General features: G+C 39.2%; 1 protein-coding gene across 3 annotated transcripts in view; it reads right to left on the bottom strand.

The window, feature by feature from the left end:
- The window catches only part of TPD52L1 (TPD52 like 1), a 100480-nt gene that overhangs the window by 9806 nt on the left and 72099 nt on the right, over window positions 1-18575 (bottom strand). For all 3 annotated transcript variants that reach the window (XM_042985348.1, XM_042985347.1, XM_042985349.1), the window contains exons 3-4: window positions 15155-15303; window positions 4064-4165 (exon numbers count right to left, since the gene is read on the bottom strand). In XM_042985348.1, coding sequence (XP_042841282.1) covers window positions 4064-4165; window positions 15155-15303 — 251 coding nt within the window. The remainder of the gene's footprint in view (window positions 1-4063; window positions 4166-15154; window positions 15304-18575) is intronic.

Raw genomic sequence — 18575 nt, 5'->3', positions numbered from 1 at the left:
CCGCTCAATTTATGCTTTTTTTTTTTTTTTTAATTCTTTCAATTCTAAGGACCCCTGCCAACGCAGGAACGATTGGGAATGTAGGAAGGGATTCCTAAGAGATTGCTCAGCAAGCGAAACTGGTGTAAATGACTCAGAAATGATACAAATATGTGCTTAAATAAATTCAAACCCATTAGATGCCCTGTACTCTGTAATTTCCTGGTCATGAACACTCTCAGGAAAAGAGATCTAGTGTTTTGGCTGAAGCACACCCACGGTGTGAGGGAAGCAGTGGGCTCTGGGAAGGAAGGGAACAGCCAAGGAGCTGGCAGGGACCCAGAGGCGGCGCTTACCCGATGGAGTGAGACCTGCAGCCCAGGCAGCACAGGAGAGAGCAGGAGCACAGTTAGCATATCAGGATGCAAAGACAGGACCACAGTGCCCTTTGTCCCCTTTCTCAGCCCCAAAGCAAAGACTATGCGACTCCATATATTACTCTTTTGGAGTATACTTTTTAATGTGTCTTCACAATTACTTTACCAACCTGTTATAAGTTGTGCTTCTGTTGTTCTCATAGCTATCTATAGAGATGGTTGGACTCTATTAAGGTATATACCTCCTCCAGAGATTTCACCTCCACTAGTTCACACACCATTTGAATAAACAACTGTGAAGTTCCAAGAAGATGCCAGTGTTATTATCAAAATGATTCCAAGAGCTTGCATTTCTTCAGAGTACTTTCATAAATGTGTCCTCGTTTTCACTTTGCAGAAAGCATTTTAGTTAGGTAGCCATCTATTAACAATGTTATTTTACAGGTGGAGAAGGGGGGGCAGTTCCATTGATGGGGCTATGGGGACTTCAGGCAATGTCAATCACGATAAAAGGAGAATCTTAGCTTGAAAATATGACTTGTTTTTAGAAAACATATCAATTTAAGGGGAGCTTAGGTTGGTTAAGCGTCCAACTCTTGATTTTGGCTCAGGTCATGATCTCACACTTCCTCAGATGGAGCCCCACATTGGATGCTGTACTTTTAGCACTTGAGATTCTCTCCCCCACCACCCCCTCCCCTGCCACCTCTACCGCACTCACACTCTCTCCCTCTCCCTCTCAAAATAAATAAATAAACTAAAAAAAAAAAAAAACAAAAACAAATTGAGAGGTACTCTTTTTCTTTCCAGGATCTGAATATTGCTGGCAATCTTTTTGAACAAGTTCAGAAACTTTTTCCCAGAACACACAAGAAAATTTTACGGTGTAACTAACAAGAATGTAGGATAATATGATATTTAAAATTTTTTTAATGTTTTATTTATTTCTGAGAGAGAGAGAGAGTGAGTGTGAGTGGGGAAGGAGCAGAGAGAGGGAGACACAGAATCCAAAGCAGGCTCCAGGCTCTGAGCTGTCATTACAGAGCCCAACACGGGGCTTGAACTCCCAAACCTTGAGATCATGACCTGAGCCAAAGTCAGACACTTAACTGACTGAGCCACCCAGGAGCCCCAGATAATACGATGTTTTAAATTAAAAAGGTATTCAAAGTAAAATGTGATAATTTTTTTAAATTTCTCTACTACTATTTTATAAATTAGCAAATTAATTTAAACGAAAAATAAAATCTTACTAATTTCTCATTTAAGAATCTTTATTACACTAAATTTAAGTATTTTTCAAATATGACTTTCACATATATTATTTGTTCTAGCATAATTTAAGACTAAAAATTTTTCATAAAACTTGTTGATTTCACAGGGACTTATCTGCAATTATATTTAATGTTAGAGTTATAGTTTGAGAAAAATATAGGTCCTAAGTTTGCAAAGTCTACAACATATTACAGGACCACATTTGAGTCTCCACTAACATAGGCTACATTAACTAACATTTTTAGCCACAGTTTAGAATGAAAGTGTTGTATCCTCTATATAGAGAAACAATTAATGAAAAGTTTGGGAACTTCTGGGAAATAGACTATCCATTACCCTAAAACAAATCTACACTGAAACAGAAGAAAAAGAAGTTAACACAACCTTGATGTCATACCCAATTAGCGTATGAACATGAATAGGTTAACAGATTACGTATGTGAAACAGTCTTCATTCTTTTCTACTTAGGAAAACTACCAAAACCTTTACAAAATACAGTGCACTCCTGTTAATGTACACTTCCTAACTGCCATCTTGTGGGGGTCACTTGTAACTGAGACAGTCACTTAGTAAGGATAAAAACTAGCAGGGGTGGCTCAGTCGGTTAAGCACCTGACTCTTGATTTCGGTTCAGGTCATGGGTTCAAGCCCTGCATCAGGCTCTGCTCTAGCAGCATGGAGCTTGCTTGAGATTTTCTCTCTCACCTTCTCTCTGCCCCTCCTCCACTCACCCTGGCTGTCTCTCTCAAAGTAAATAAACTAAAACAAAAAACAAACAAAAAAAACCCCTAACATTTATTGAGTGCTTAATACACGGCAGACTCTCTTCTACAACTTTTATAATGACCTGATGATATTGTCACTCTTACCCCCTTCCATAACAAGAACACCTGGGTACAGGTGAGCTAAGTGAATGTGGCTTCCTCATAACCTGACCACCTACGAGCTTGTTACGAATGCAGATCCCTAAAGTCCACCTAAGACCTACTGAGGCATAATCTCCAAGAGGTGGAATATGGAAATATGCACTTTAAACAGGCATCAGAGGTGTTCATAAAGTCCTCTCAAGTTGGAGAAAATAACACTCCAGCGGTCCTAGTGTTCCAGTGAAAGGTTTCAACTAAGTATGTGGAGAACAAATTTTATAAACATGGCACAATGTATTTTCCTGGCTATAACAGGTAATAGGGTATTTTCTGTTTAGAAAAATTATTTAATCAGTTTAGATAAATGTTTTAATGCCATTAACAAGACAAAAAATTTTATTTGTAATAATGGGGTTAATTAATAATCCAGAAGGTTTATCCATTCATCACATGCAGCCTCTGAAAAATTTCAGTTGCTTTTCATTACTGCATTATTAATAAATATGAATATAAAACAATGTACTGAGATTCATGCTATGTACTTAACTCTAGCCTCATGAATGCTAACTTGTTAAGACAGCACATGAATACTTGGCACAATCTAGTAAAGTTTATTTCTGAACAAAATAAACACAAAGATATAAATATTTGTCTGCAAGTAGCAAAGTTGCAGAGTAATAAAAAAGTAATAGTTTAAAGAATCCAGTGAAATAATATGCATAGTTTTTTTAAAAGAAATTTAAAATGTATACTTCAAAAGTTTTTTAAAAATGAATTTGATTTCTAGGGAGAAAAATAAAATTGATTTATAAAGAAAAATTTCTTAAGCATATTGCCAAATTCAAAATAAACTGATAGGTATTTAAACAAGCAAAAAAAAAAAAAAAATGAAAGTAACAACACTATATGAGATAACTTACTAAAACATAATAAAAAATAAGAATGGTCAATACTACATTGTTTTTCTGGTGCCTATAGTGAGGACATTTATTTCTTAGTTCAAAATCTTGATGTTCACCCTAACTTTATATGATAATGAAATACTGAGAATAACCAAATTATGCAAGGACTATCTACCATGGTACCTTTTGGGAAAAACAGAATAAATATGTAATATTTAGCACAGAAAAAATATACTAGATGAATGAATGTATACAAAAATGAAACCTAGAATAGTTTATCAAAGCATACTCCATTGAATACATATTTAACTTACTGTTTAAATTTTAATGAATAAAATTCTGTGTGTGCTGCATTCTTCTGAAATCCTCCCTAATTGCTAATTATTACTAATTACTAATCATTAAAGGAACCCTGTATCTTCCATTTTTACTAGGTCATGTCCTAATGGAGAGGGCATCTTTGGGACCAGGCTCACTAACCCGACTTTGGGGCAGAAGACTTTCCATTAAAAATTTTATCTTAGTCACTATCACTATCAGCCACATAAAAATTTTAATCCAGTTAAAAAAGAATGCATTAGGAAGATCGGCCAATGAGAAAGTTTCCCTTCCCTCAGAAGGCCAAAGGCTTAGCGTCATTCCCAAGGTTCTTTCCCATGGTACCTCATGTCTCCAAACTTCTTGCTGATGGCCGTCCCAACATTGCTGAAAGCTGCAGTTGCCTTCTGCCCTGCGTGACTCAGGGTTTCGTGTGTTTTCTTGTAGCTAGAAGTAAAACAGAACAATAGAAATACAATTTATATGTCATGACCGCCTACAGAACATTCACCATCCTTCTCCTTCCTTACTTTGAAATTTTCCTTTTCTAGGGGCACCTGAGTGGCTCAGTTAGTTAGGCATTCGACTCTTGGTCTTGGCTCAGATCATGATTTCAGGGTTTGTGAGTTCGAGCCCCATGTCAGGCTTTGCACTGACAGCTCTGAGCCTGCCTGGGATTCTCTCCCCCAACACTCCCACCCCCCTGCCATTTGCACGCGCTCTCACTCTCTCTCTCTCTCTCTCTCTCAAAATAAATAAATAAACATTTAAAAAAAGAAGAAGAAACTCTCCTTTTCTAAACAGATTTAGGAAGATGATCCACAGCAGTTACTGATTCTATTCATTGTTTGGGGATGATGGGTTGGCTGCTACTTATCAATGGAAAAGTCAGACCATTAAATCTGAATTCAGGAAAAATATTCATATTCAAGTACAGATCTGAATATGCAGATCAGATATGTGATCACAAGCAGTAGATGTGCTCCGAGAGTACAGAGTTATTCTTAAAGAAGTGTGTGTTTTAACTCTGCAAAAAGAGACCCTTGCAAGTAAACAGTTAGCCACCAAAAATAACACAGAAATTAGAAAATGTATATTTCAACGTGAAGACTTAGCTTTTATTGTTCAAGTGGGTAAAATTAATCAGAAAAGGGCAAAATACAACTAGTATTTAGCTTATTTTTCTAATACTCATAGCTGGGAATAAGGAGGACACATGATCTTAGGATACTGTAGTGACTTTTTCTAAACAGTTTTAGAAATATAATACTGCAATTATCTGTTCATAATAAGCCTATGTTCCCACTTGACTGATAAGCCTATGTTCCCACTTGACTGATACCTCGAGCACTCAGAGTCAAAATCAAAGTCCATGCAACAGGCCTCACGATGATCGCACCCAAGCTGGTCCTCTTTCTATCTGCTCATTCTGCTCCATCACTGACTTCCTCGCCAGTCCTTGAACTTACCAGGCCAAATCTTGCCTTAAAACCTCTGCTCCAGCCACTCTGCCGTGTGAGCCCATCAAATTTGCCAAGAAAAAGGATTTTGTTGTATTGTACATGCCCCACTTTGAAGAATTAAAAGGACCAAAACCTGCATCTTTAGGAAGACTGTGAGTCTGTAAGGCCTGAAAGGTGACACAAGGGAAAAGTAAAGAAATACCCTGCATGACCTGTGACCTTTGCATGAGGCTGGGACTGGGTATTAGTTAGAGAATTCCTTCTTGCATTGCTTCTGCATTTCCACAGGAATTTCTTGCAGTTAGAGCAAATATTTAATTTTCTTGTAAACTGTTCCATGAAGTTTAACTTGATATATTTGAGAATGCTTTGAATTTAGAGATGAGGTGACTTTTGAACACTTGTGTATCATATTGTGAATTTGAGGGCTTATTTTAAACATAAAAGACCTAGTCAGACAGAAGTGCATATAGTAAGCAGTAAGTGCTAGCTACTTTATGCTTTAAACACTTCTCTAGCAAAATATATGGTGGGTATATACAGGAATCTGAGTACTTCAGTGAAATACAAGTGGCATTTAAGTCTTCATCATGAAAAAATGCAACTCTATACCTATGTGCAATTTCAGTTTAAATTCAAACATATGGAGAGCTCAAAGGAGTGTTGAAGAGAGATTTTTAAGACTGTTAACTCTTTATTCCTGAGAATTATATAATGTTAAATCTGAAAGGCATTGGAGCCCAATTTCTTCAGACTACAGATGATGGGATCAGGGCCCAGAACAACTGCGTGACTTTTTAAAGACAGAGATAAGGCTAGGACCAGGGCGCCTTCCTTCCTTCAGAATGTCTTCTTGCTTTGGACACGTCACACATTCGAAGGTGAGTTATATCAGCTCCAGTATTTGTGGAGATAAATGGTAATGCATTTCAAGAATTCTAAGATGCGCCTCTTTTCCCACATTTTTATACCTCTCCTCCCCAGACTAACTACCACATTTCTTGAAAACAATTACTAGCCATCCCACATACATTACATAGAGACCAATAATTGAGGGAAAGAAATGTAGAGGGGGTGGGCAATGTCAGAGGGTTCTATGTGAAGAAGTGGTTTCCCAGAACAAAGGAACCAGGGACCCCATGAGAAATAGGCCATTGGGCTCAGAGCACTTAAAAGCTCTAAGAAGTACCACTCACAGTGTAAGAGAAAGGTCCCTCCGGAACTCCGCACTGCACAGATCCTGTAACCTTACACTGCATCCTGATTGGGCTCCATCTTAAGATTGAATGAAGTAATATACATCCCTATCTAGATGCGAGGCACCCACGTCTTGAAAAAAGACCCTCCTGTCAGGCCACTAAAAACTCCCAAGGATGTCGTTATACTTACAATTTACTCCCTTTATTGTGGCATGGAATTTGGCACACAGTTTGTACTACTAATACTTAAAACTGATTTTCAACCCTATCACATAAAATTACATTCACTAATATGCAAATAATGAAAAACAACTTAAACACCAACCTTATAATTGACTTGACAACCTTGTAATTTAAATGGAAATGGTATTTAGCATTTTAGATTATGTCTCTTATTTTAAGCTAAATAGAAGTTACACATTGCTGAGTTACATAACTGATGAAATAGGAGACTAATATATTTTCCTTAAATAAAAGTCAAAATGGGGCGCCTGAGTAGCTCAGTTGGTTATGTGTCCTCCTCTTGATTTCGGCTCAGGTCATGATCTCATGGTTCGTGGGATAGACCCCGTATTGGGCTGATAATGTGGAACCTGCTTGGGATTCTCTCTCTCCCTCTCTCTGCCCCTTCCCCATATTCTCGTGTGTGTGCGCACTCTCTCTCTCAAAAATAAATAAACTTAAAAAAAAAGTCAAAATATTAAGGTACCCTCAGCTTGCTGTCAATGGTGTGCCAGGAGGCAGAAAAATTGGGAATACATGCTCCAAGAAGTCTGTGTTATGTGCCCTTCCTCTGTGTTCCTACGACCCCTTCGCACAGCTCTTTCCGAACATTTTTTCTACCATGTTGCGATTCTGGTTTTGAAATCTGTCTCTGTGACTTGCTTGAACTTCCTGAGGGCAGGGACCACATCTTGTCCATCACTGCTGTGTCCCCAGTGCCTGAATACACTAGAGCAAGAACCACACGGGGCCAACGGAAGGAAATAGAGTCCAGGCTGATTCCCAGACTTCAGCTACAGATGCAGAGTCAGTACTTCCCACTGTGAAGCTCTTGACTCTGGGGGAGGGCACTTGGAAGCCTTAAGATGCGGGAAGGGAAATGTGTCCTCCTGTGCTCTAAAGCCATTCTGACAAACATCAGCCTTATAGGAACCTGCAGTTCCCAACAAGGCTGGAATCTGGTCCAGTGCTGAGCCTTTCTTTGACAAAAGTGTAGATAGCACAGAGCAGCTCACACTTTAATTCACCGAAGACTTCTTACTGGGAGATTTTTTATTTAGTGTACAAGTAAAATTTCTATTTCTCAGTGAAAGTCAACAGGAACACAGGCTTTACTTTTCAGAGACTGGCTGGAATGGGTAGGTTTTTTTTTTTTTTTTTTTCAGCTTTACTAAGGTATAACTGACAAATAAAATTGTAAGATATTTAAAGCGTACACCGTGATGATTTGATATACATACACATTGTGAAAGAATTCCTCCCACTTAGTTAATTAACACATCCATCACCTCACATGTTTATATATATATTTTGGTGAGAATATTGAAGTCCTACTCTCTTTGCAAATTTCAGTCGTACCATACAGTTATCAAGTAGAGTCACTCTTTTATACATCAGATCCTCAGAATTTTAGTCATCTTATAACTGGAAGTCTGTGTTCTTTTACCAAACGTTCTCTATTTTCCCCACACCATTGTGCCTAGCCACCACCCTTCCACTCTCTGCTTCCAAGAATTTGACTTAAAAAAAAAAATGTTTTTTTAGATTCCATGTACAACTGATACCATGCAGTATCTGTCCTTCTCTGTCTGACTTATTTCACTTAGCATAATGCCCTCAAGGTTTGTCTGTAGTGTCTCAAGGCAGGATTTCCTTCCTGGTCATGGCTGAATGATATTCCTTTGTATATGTATATATGCCACATTTTCTTTAAGGAATGGATAGCAGTTAATGCCAGGACAGCTTAACTGTTTGGCTGGTGCACTGACCAGGAGGTTATCAGTAGTGAGGGGTAAGGTTCTCTGCAAGCCAGCCAAAAGGGATTCTGCTGACTTTCCACACAGTTCATCTTGTCATGTCTTACTGATTTGAAAGTAGTGTTAATCAAAAGAAGAAAGCAGGTGTTCTACAATGTTTTGATTTAAAGTATTTTTTTACACACAAATAGAAGTAAATTTTAAAAATTCAACAGTCTTTTGGGGTGCTTGGGTGGCTCAGTCGGTTAAGCATCCGACTTTGGCTCAGGTCATGATCTCGCAGTTCGTGAGTTCGAGCCCCTCTTTGGGCTCTGTGCTGACAGCTCAGGGCTTGGAGCCAGCTTCAGATTCTGTGTCTCCCTCTTTCTCTGCCCCTCCCGTGCTCCTGCTCTGTCTGTCTCTCTTTCTCTCTCTCTCAAAAATAAACATTATTTTTTTTTTAATTCAACAGTCTTTTTACAAGAAGATATTTTATAGCACAGGTATACTTTCTGTTATGGGATTTTAAAAAGATTATTATTTTAACAGTGGCCCATGCACGTCTCCCCAAAGACACCAAAGTTTTGAGGCTTATTTTCTTTGGAAGTTTCCCTAAACACTACCAAAATATAGTTATCACTTAAACCTGAAAGAGTCTACTTCCTGCCTTCTGTGATAAGATAAAAGCCGAAAGGTAAGCAGAATAAACAGCTGTCTAAGACATTGACTATGTGTATCTTTTGAAATGAGGTCTTTAATCTTCTCTGGCACTTCCAAACTCCACGGTGCTACAACAGCTTCTCATAAAAAAGAGGGAATGATCATTATTGACTATAATGGTTTGGAAGTCTTAGAAGCACAAAAATCAAAGAGCAAGTAAATCACATGCTCAATTCAAGTTTTCTTAATGCTGAATTTTACTCCTCTTTATGTAGGATGGAGTTATTAATTGTTCCAAAAGGATTTCCTTCCCCAAACCTTCTCCTCTTGGCAGCCCCACCATTTGGTCTGTGGTACAACTCAGAAGGGTTTATTAGTGGGGAAATGTCAGGGGTTAGCAAAGGCTGAACACTCACTGGCATGAAGCTTATCAGCTTGAATAGCTCACCAGAACATCGCATTTCTGAATCCCTACTCCTTCTACCTAAGAAGAGATTCAATTTTTCCTCTGGTGGCCTCCCTACCTCTAACACTCCAAAGCCACCCACCTCTCCCATCCATGCCTCTTTAAAGTCTAAAGACAACACAAAAAAGCAGCAGAGAACAAACAACAACAAAAACCCCAGCAGCAGCAACAACAACAACAACAAAAGGAGGTGGTGGGAATTTTTGGTGTATGTTCTTAGATTCCAAATCAAAGCCATACAAACTATGACAAAAACAACAGCAACAACAAACCCCAGTTTACAGATGATCTTTTTACTTGCTGCTGTATGGTTATCTTTCTATAAAGGAGATCATTTCAGTCTGCTATATAATTATTTCTATCATTCAGTCCTATTCCTCTTTGAATCCTACCACAGGCTAAAATATGCCAAGATCCTTCATTAACATATCATAGATTTTCTTTTCAGTATAAATCAAACTAAATAGGTCATGATTGCTTAATCAGTATGCAAAGTATTGCCTCTGGGAATCACCTTCAATCCTCTGACAGCTAAAATTCTCTTTAGTGCTTTGAAATTTAATTTTACTCAACCTCACCTTACCCCAGCTTCTCATTCTCTCACATCAAAATTTTCATCCTATGAGGTGTAGATCTTGTCCCAGAATGGGTAACATGGCACTAACAGCAGGGATTTAATTAATTCAAGGGGAAAATAGATTCTGTTACCAAGCCCCGCCCCCCGCTCCCCCACCCCCCCCACCATGTGATTAAGACTTTTCCCCCTCTATCAGCAGCCAAGAAAAGAGGGCAGGAGAAAGGTGCTTTCCTGGAATCGTGTTACTGATATACTCATGCCTTCCACTTAAGGATTGATTCTTCCGTACAAAGTAAGGTTCATATCATTCCTAAGAGTGAGGAATCCATGATCACCCAGATTTATTAAATAATCTCTAAATAACTGTCATCTAGTCCTGCAGCTTTCAATGACATCAACATGCAGATGACTCTGCATGTCCATTTCCATCCTTGACTCTTCCTCTGAGTTGCCTTCTAGATGTATGCACTTGTTTGTCTATTGGGTATTTCAGTCAGCACACACCAAAACAAAATTCTTGGGTCTCCCCCTCCCTCAGACTTGTTTTCTAGAACAGCATATAGGCCTACAAAGTATCAGAAACTGTCCTGCCTGTTTACAAATATTAACTCCTTGAATTCTTAGTACCTATGAGATAGGTACTAATATGATCTCATTTCATGGATGCAGGGGACCTAGACTGCAATGCAAGCAATTGGAGTCCATAGCCCACGGGCTTGGCCACAATGCTACATGCCCATTGCTGCAAACAGTCCCTATGCTCAACCAGCTGCCCGTGTCAAAGACCTGACAGTCATATTTGATCCCTCTACCTCCCGCATGTCTCAGCCCCAAACCACTGAGAAGTCCCATTGGCCTGGCCTCCAATTCTGTCCCCTTTCTGTTGCTCACTAGCTTCACTGACCTGGATTACTACAACAGTCTCTGAAATGATTTTCCAGTCTCCACAATCTGTATAACACAAAGTTACCAGAGTGATTTTTTTTTTAAAGGTGAATTCGAACAGATCACTTGCTGCTTCAAATCCTCCAGTGGCATCCAAAACCTTGCAATAAGATCCCCCCCTTCTCCACATGGGCTGCGAGGCCCCCGAGATTCCCACCTCAGCCCCTCTCACTACCACACTTTCTTTGGGCTCCTGACATGTACAAAACCGCTTCTTGCCCCAAGGTCTTTGCAGCAAATTTTGTCTCAACCCCAAAGCTCTCCCCTACATCATCACAAGACTAGATTCTTCTAGTCATTCAGGTATTAGCTCAGAGTAACCTCTCAGGACAGGACATCCCTGACCGGGACTCAATCACAGTGCTTCTGCCCTCTCCTCTGGCCCATCACCCTGTGCTGTTTTCATCATAGTACTTCCTGACAGCATTTCCTGTGTTTGCTTTGGTGCTGGTTTCATGCTCTTTTCCATTTCAACACTCTAAGAAGGTTGGAACTTTGTCCATCTTGTTGAATCCTGCATCCCGAGAGCTTAGATTAGCTCCTGGGTAATAATGACTAATAGCAGGCACACGTTAAGACATGTTGGGTAAATGAACTGTCACAACCCCTTTAATGGCTTTCTAGTGGCAGTGGAATAAGAATAGCTCTATTAACAGACACCACAAGGCCCTGTGCACCCCTCTGCCACTTCTCCCTGCTGTGTCAACAACACTAATTAACCAGACTGCTTTCCCAGGGGAGAGGGAGCCTTCTCTCCTTCTGGCCATCACCAGGCTGTGCCTCCCCCAGGAGCTCTTCCTGCCTCTCCCGGCCTGATTAATTTCCCACTCATCCTTCAGAGCTCTGCTGAAGCATCCACCTCTTGCCTTGAAAAACCTTCCTGAGTCCCCAGGCAAGGCTCAAACTCCTGCTCCATACATCCCCATAACACTCTTTTCCTTCATGTCGCTTCTCATACTTACTGTTTAACTGGTTATCTGGAATCACTTGTAAAGTAAACAAACACAAAAACCAAACTGTGTTTCCCTGATAGTCTTTCAACTCCAGAATCCTTGGGAATAAATCTATTCATGCAACAAAAAGCTCGATACTAAGTGTACCGCCTGAGTATAAAACTAATTTGTTTTTCAAACGTGAGAAAATTAGAGACTATATATTCTCCAATGTGGGAAGAGGCTACCCACCCTCCTTGAACTTGCTCACTCTAATTCCATGCCTCCGGACTATTTATTCCCACCCTGCCCCCATCAGAACTAGGGCAGACTTGATGTACCCTCTGGCCAGATATCCACGGCTCCATTCCTCCCTTCGGCAACAGAATGGCCAGAGTTGTCCCATCCCCCGTGAGGTTAGCCCACCCTACAGCGTGGTTAGGGAGGCCAAGCAGAAAGATCCTATCTGGGTCTTAAACCCCAGAGGGAAGTTCAGATCAGTGTGACAAGAGGGCCCACAATCAGGAAAATGGAGATTGTTCAGGCTCACTCTGTCAGGGCCATTAACTGGTATAGTGCTACTGAGGGGCAAAGATGGAAGTCAAAACTACTGACAGAGAAGCTCATTTAATTTAGTGCCTAAAATCCATCTATCCTTTACAGGAGACTGTTCATATAGTGTTGCAATATATATTTTAAATTGATAAGCACCAATATGTGGTCTCTTATCTTCTTCCATAATTGTCACCATCGGGTTGGGGAAGGTTAATTTGCCCCTGGAGATAACCTGATGGGCTCCCTGGCTCCATCCTGCCCTACTCTGGGCTGTGCCCTGATGCTGTCTGGATGAGCCCTTGGGGTGCACGAGCATAGGAGTAGATACTAGGCTGTGATAGGGGAAAAAAACATTTGCCTTTACATGGAAACTAGGGGAAGCAAAGTGGAGAATCATCAAGTTCCTTTTAGATGGAACTCTTTATACAAAGGCACTTGCATTAAGGTCTTAGGTCTTAGTTTTCAGTAACCAGCAGACAAAGCTGCCCCCAGCAAAACTGAAGTATCTGTTGTCCATCACTGGTACCTTTTCCTACTGTAGGGCCTATCTCTGTCCAGGAGAAAAGTACCTGCAAAGAAAAAAAATTGATTCCCACTAAAATACTAGGAATGTAATATCTTTACCATGCAATGGATAATGCTATGGAAGAAAATGCATTACATGCAGGCACAAATTTGGGGCTAACATTAGGGATAGGGGTAAGAACTGTCTCCACCAGCCTCTACCCCCAACTCACAAAAAGAAGAAAAATTACATCATGAGGTGGGCACTTACTTCCCTTTGATTCAAGAACACCTGGCAAACAAAATATTTTAAATCATTAGAAAAGCACCCAGTAGTTGGATATTTCATGTAATTTTAAAAGTAATCCAATAAAAAGCATGGCTGTAGAATACCTAAATTATTCTGTATCTTGCCTAATATCAGACAAAAAGATAACGGGAAAGCCAAAAACATTTCTGGTGGTCTAGCAGCAGGAGAAACCCACTTCTCCTGTGTGTCTCCTTTGCTCTCAATGACCACCACACTCACAACACATCTGACACCAGATGCATGGTTTTTCCCTCACCAAGCAATTCTGTGACAAGAGCTGGGTGTCCTAAAGTTTAAGACACTACCTACCCGAAGATGGTGTCAGATCCCACAGGTTAAGGGCTCAGTGTCACAACACTGCCTTCTCACTCCCCCATGAGATGCGAATCTAAGTCCATGATATCACCTGTGTGCTTGTGACTGACGGGCTATAAATCGGAGGTTCCCATGACCTCAAGTTGAATTAATTTGCTAGAGTGGTTTACAGAATTCAGGAAAATGGTTTACCTACTAGATTATTGGTTTATTATAGAAGGATATGGGGAAGGCCGGGGTGGCTCAGTCAGTTAAGCATCTGACTCTTGATTTCAGCTCAGGTCATGATCTCATGGTGAGATCGGGCTCTGAGTTGGAACCTGCTTGGGATTCTCTCTCTCCCTCTCTCTGCCCCTCCCCCACTCGTGCTCGCTCTCTCTCTCTCAAAATAAATAAATAAACTTAAAAAAATAAGAGGATATGATAAAGGATATACACAGGGCAAGGTACATGGGGAGGGATGTGTGGCTTCCATGCTCTCTCCTGGTGCACCTCTCCCAGAACCTCCATGTGTTCACCAACCCAGAAGCTCTCTGGATGCTATGTTTTGGGGATTTTTATGGAGGCGCCATCATACAGTCATTAACTCCATTTCCACCCCCTTCTTCCTTCTCTGGAGGATAGTGGATAGCGGATAGCACTGCAAGTCCAAACCTCTAATCATGGCTTGATCTTTGTAGTGACCAGCTCCCTATCCCAGAGCCACCAGGGGTCATCTCATTAGAACAAAGGATACTGCTACCACCATGGAAATTCCAAGGGATTTGGGGACCCTGTGTCAGGAACCAGGGACAGAGAGCAGTATGTATATGTATGTGTATATATATATATATATATATATATACACACACACATACATATATATATATACATACATATATATACATACATATATATGTATATATATGTGTGTATATATATGTATGTATATATATGCATATATATATGCATATATATATACATGCATAAAAATATATATATACATATATATGCATATTTATATACATGCATATATATATATTTTTTCTATTATTCTACATGGCCTTAGCCCTCTAAATTTTCCCTAGAGTTAGTAGAGATGAATAGCACATCCCTAAAATATGAAAAGTACAAGCTTTTCTTTTTAAATTAATGGGCAACAAGTCTGTACTAAAACTGCCAACCATTTGTCACAGAAACTCAAAACCTGTAGTGAATGCCAAATATTCTGGGGAAAAGTCACCTGTCCGCTTAGAATTTTTTGAGAAAACATAAAGAAAAAAATATATTTAACAAATGCTTAAAATATATAAAATAAAGAGAAAAATACAAACCCATAAAAGTCATCTGAGTAAAAATGGAGTTAGGTGAACAGTTTAATTTCATGAAGCTAACTATAGAGTCTGCATCATGCAATATATTTAATGATTATTCATATCTATTTTACTTCTAGAGAAAATATTTTTCCTAGTCATAAGTACCAAATCAGCTGCATAGAAAAAAAAAACAACAACAGAAGAGATAAGAAACAGCAAGCTAAGTGATTTCTTAAAAATTCTGTTGATACACTTACGCAGTAGAGGTCTGCACGTCATGCCAGCTTTTGCTGAAGTTCTGTTTTAATTCATTCATCAGGTTCATGCCCAGCTTTTGTTTTATTTCAACCAGATGCCTTTCTTTTGCTGATAAAACTTGCCGTAATGTTGTAATTTCGTCTTCTAGCTATACGTAACAGGGGAAATGGTATGGAAAGACATGAGACCAGCTGAAACATATACATGCAAAAGCTCTTGATGCTCCAGATCAACCCTCTGCACCCTCTTGTTACCAGGCCCATGTTGTCTGAACCAAACACATCTCGTAGAGATGACAGATATCTTAAAATAGAAATAGATTTTTTTCGTTTTAATGATTATAAAAGTTGTAAAAAAGTCATTTGTATGGCAAAATATAAACAAGAAAATAAAAATTACCTGTCATCCACTAAGAAATAACTGACACTTAGTAGATTGGCTTCTCATCTTCCAAATGTTTTTTTTTTTTTTAATATTGTACATAGATATAATTTTTGAACAAAAAACTGGCTTTGTACTGTATGCCTTTTTCTTATAAGCAACTTCTTTTCAACTGTCACTAGTCAGTATTCTGTTTATTTTTTGCCAACTACACATAGCTGCATTGGTGCAGGCACAGATTGGACAGGCATTGTGGTCTGGCCAAACTAGTGCCTCAGAAAGAGAGGAACGAGGGAGGACAGGATGTAGGTAAGAGAGTGATTTGTCTTTTATTTTTTTCAGATAATCTCAGCCCTTTATTTATTTTTTATTTTTATTTAAATTCTAGTTAGTTAACATACAGTGCAGTATTGGCTTCAGGAGTAGAATTCAGTGATTCATCACTTATATACAACACCCAGTGCTCATAACAAGTGCCCTCTTTAATACCCATCACCCATCTAGTCCATCCCCCACCAACATCCCTCCATCAACTCTCAGTTTGTTCTCTATCATTACAAGTCTTTTATGGTTTGTTTCCCTCTTTCTTTTTTCCCCCTTCCCATATGTTCATTTGTTTTGTTAAATTTCACATGAGTGAAATCATATATTTGTCTTTCTCTGACGGAGTATTTCGCTCAGTATAATACACTCTAGTTCTGCTCATGTTGTTGCAAATGGTAAGATTTCATTCTTTTTGATTGCCAAGTAATATTCCATTTTATCACACACACACACACACACACACACACACACACACACACACACACGTACCTATCACATCTTCTTTATCCATTCATCAGTCTATAGACATTTGGGCTCTTTCCATATTTTGGCTATTGTTGATAGTGCTGCTATAAACATCGGGGTACATGTACCCCTTTGAATCTGTATTTTTGTATCGTTTGGGTAAACACCTAGCAGTGCAATTGTTGGATTGTAAGGTAGTTCTATTTTTAACTTTTTGAGGAAACTCCATAATGTTTTCCAGAGTGGCTGCGTTCCCACCAGCAGTGCAAAAGGGTTCCCCTTTAACCACATCCTCACCAATACCTGTTGTTTCTTATGTTGTTAATTTTAGCCATTCTGACAGGTGTGAGGTGGTGTCTCATCACGGTTTTGATTTGTATTTCCCTGATGATGAGTGATGTTGAGCATCTTTTCATGTGTCTCTTAGCCATCTAGATGTCTTTGGAAAAGTGTGTATTCATGTCTTCTGCCCATTTCTTAACTGGATTATTTGTTTTTTGGGTGCTGAGTTTGATAAGTTCTTTAGAGATTTTGGTTACTAACCCTTTATCAGATATGTCATGTGCAAAATGTCCTCCCATTCTTTAGGCTGCCTTTTAGCTTTGTTAATTGTTTCCTACATTGTGCAGAAGGTTTTATCTTGATGAAGTCCCAATAGTTCATTTTTGCTTTTGTTTCCCTTGCCTCCAGCGACATGTCTAATAAGAAGTTGCTGCGGCTGAGGTCAAAGAGGTTGCTGCCTGCATTCTCCTCTAGGATTTTGATGGTTTCCTGTCTTTCATCTGTTTTGAATTTATTTTTCTGTATGGTGTAAGAAAGTGATCCAGTTTCATTCTTCTGAATGTCGGTGTCCAATTTTCCCAGCACCATTTGTTGAGGAGACAGTTTTCTTCCATTGGATATTCTTTCCTGTTTTGTCGAAGATTTGTTGAACATATAACTGTGGGTCCATTTGTGGGTTTTCTATTCTGTTCCATCAATCTACGTGTCTTTTTTTTTGTGCCAGTACCATGCTGTCTTGATAACTACAGCTTTGTAATACAGCTTAAAGTCTGGAATCGTGATGCCTCCAGCTTTGCTCTTGTTTTTCAGCACTGCTTTGGCTATTTTGGGTCTTTGGTGGTTCCATACATATTTTAGAACTGTTTGCTCTAGCTTTGTGAAAAATTTTGGTGGTATTTTGTTAGAGATTGCATTAAATGTATAGATTGCTTTGGGTAGTATAGACATTTTAACAATGTTTGTGTTGCTTTTCCTTTTTCACAATCTACTGACATATAATTGACGTATAATAAAGCACCCGTCTGTAAGTTTTGACATGTGTGCTACTCTTGTGAACATATCCATCACCGCCAAAAGTTTTCTAGGTCCTCTTTGTAATTTCTCCCTCCCCCTTTTTCCTGCTCCTCCAGGAAGCCACCAGTCTTCCTTTTACTCCACAGTATATACTCATTTTGGCTTTGTTCACTCACTCAATCTATTACTTGAGATTTTTGAGATTTATCCATGTTGCTGCATTATCAATGGTTCTCTTTTTATTGAAGAGTACTATTCAATTGTATGGATATACCACAGTTTGTTACTTATTCACCTGGTGAAGGACATTTGGGTTTGGCCAATGCAAATAAAGCTGCTATGAACATTCACGTACAAGGTTATGTATGGACATATTCCCTCTCTCCCCTGTGTTAGCAGAAGAGCAAATCTGTTCAGCATCATAAAATTGCTCTTGTATACTATGTAAAACATATGGAGACCCTTCAAAAAATTAAAAATAGAACTACCATATGATCCAGCAATTTTACATCTGGGTATTCATCCAAAGAAAATGAAAACATTAACTTAAAAAGATACGCACTCATTGCAGCATTATTTACAATAGCCAAGATATGGAAACAGGCTAAGTGTCCACTGCTAGATGAGTGGATAAAGAAAATGTTATTGTCACACACACACACACACACACACACACACACACGAATATTATTCAGCTATAAAAAAGAAGGAAAGGGATACCGGTGTGCAGTCGGGTAAGCATCCTACTCTCGATTTTGGCTCAGGTTCTGATCTCATGGTATGAAGTTTGAGTCTGCTCTGTCAGCACAAAGCCTATTTGGGATTTTCTCTCTCCCTCTCTCTTTGCCCTGGCTCTGCACATGCTCTGCTCTCTCAAAATAAACAAATAAACTTTAAAAAAAAAAAAAAAAAAAAGAAGGAAATGTTGCCATTTGTGTCACGGATGGACCTTGA

The sequence above is a fragment of the Panthera tigris genome, chromosome B2 (assembly GCF_018350195.1).
Source record: "Panthera tigris isolate Pti1 chromosome B2, P.tigris_Pti1_mat1.1, whole genome shotgun sequence".
NCBI lineage: Eukaryota > Metazoa > Chordata > Mammalia > Carnivora > Felidae > Panthera > Panthera tigris.
The sequence above is the reverse complement of the archived record's forward strand: the minus strand, read 5'-3'. Positions and strand labels throughout refer to the sequence as shown.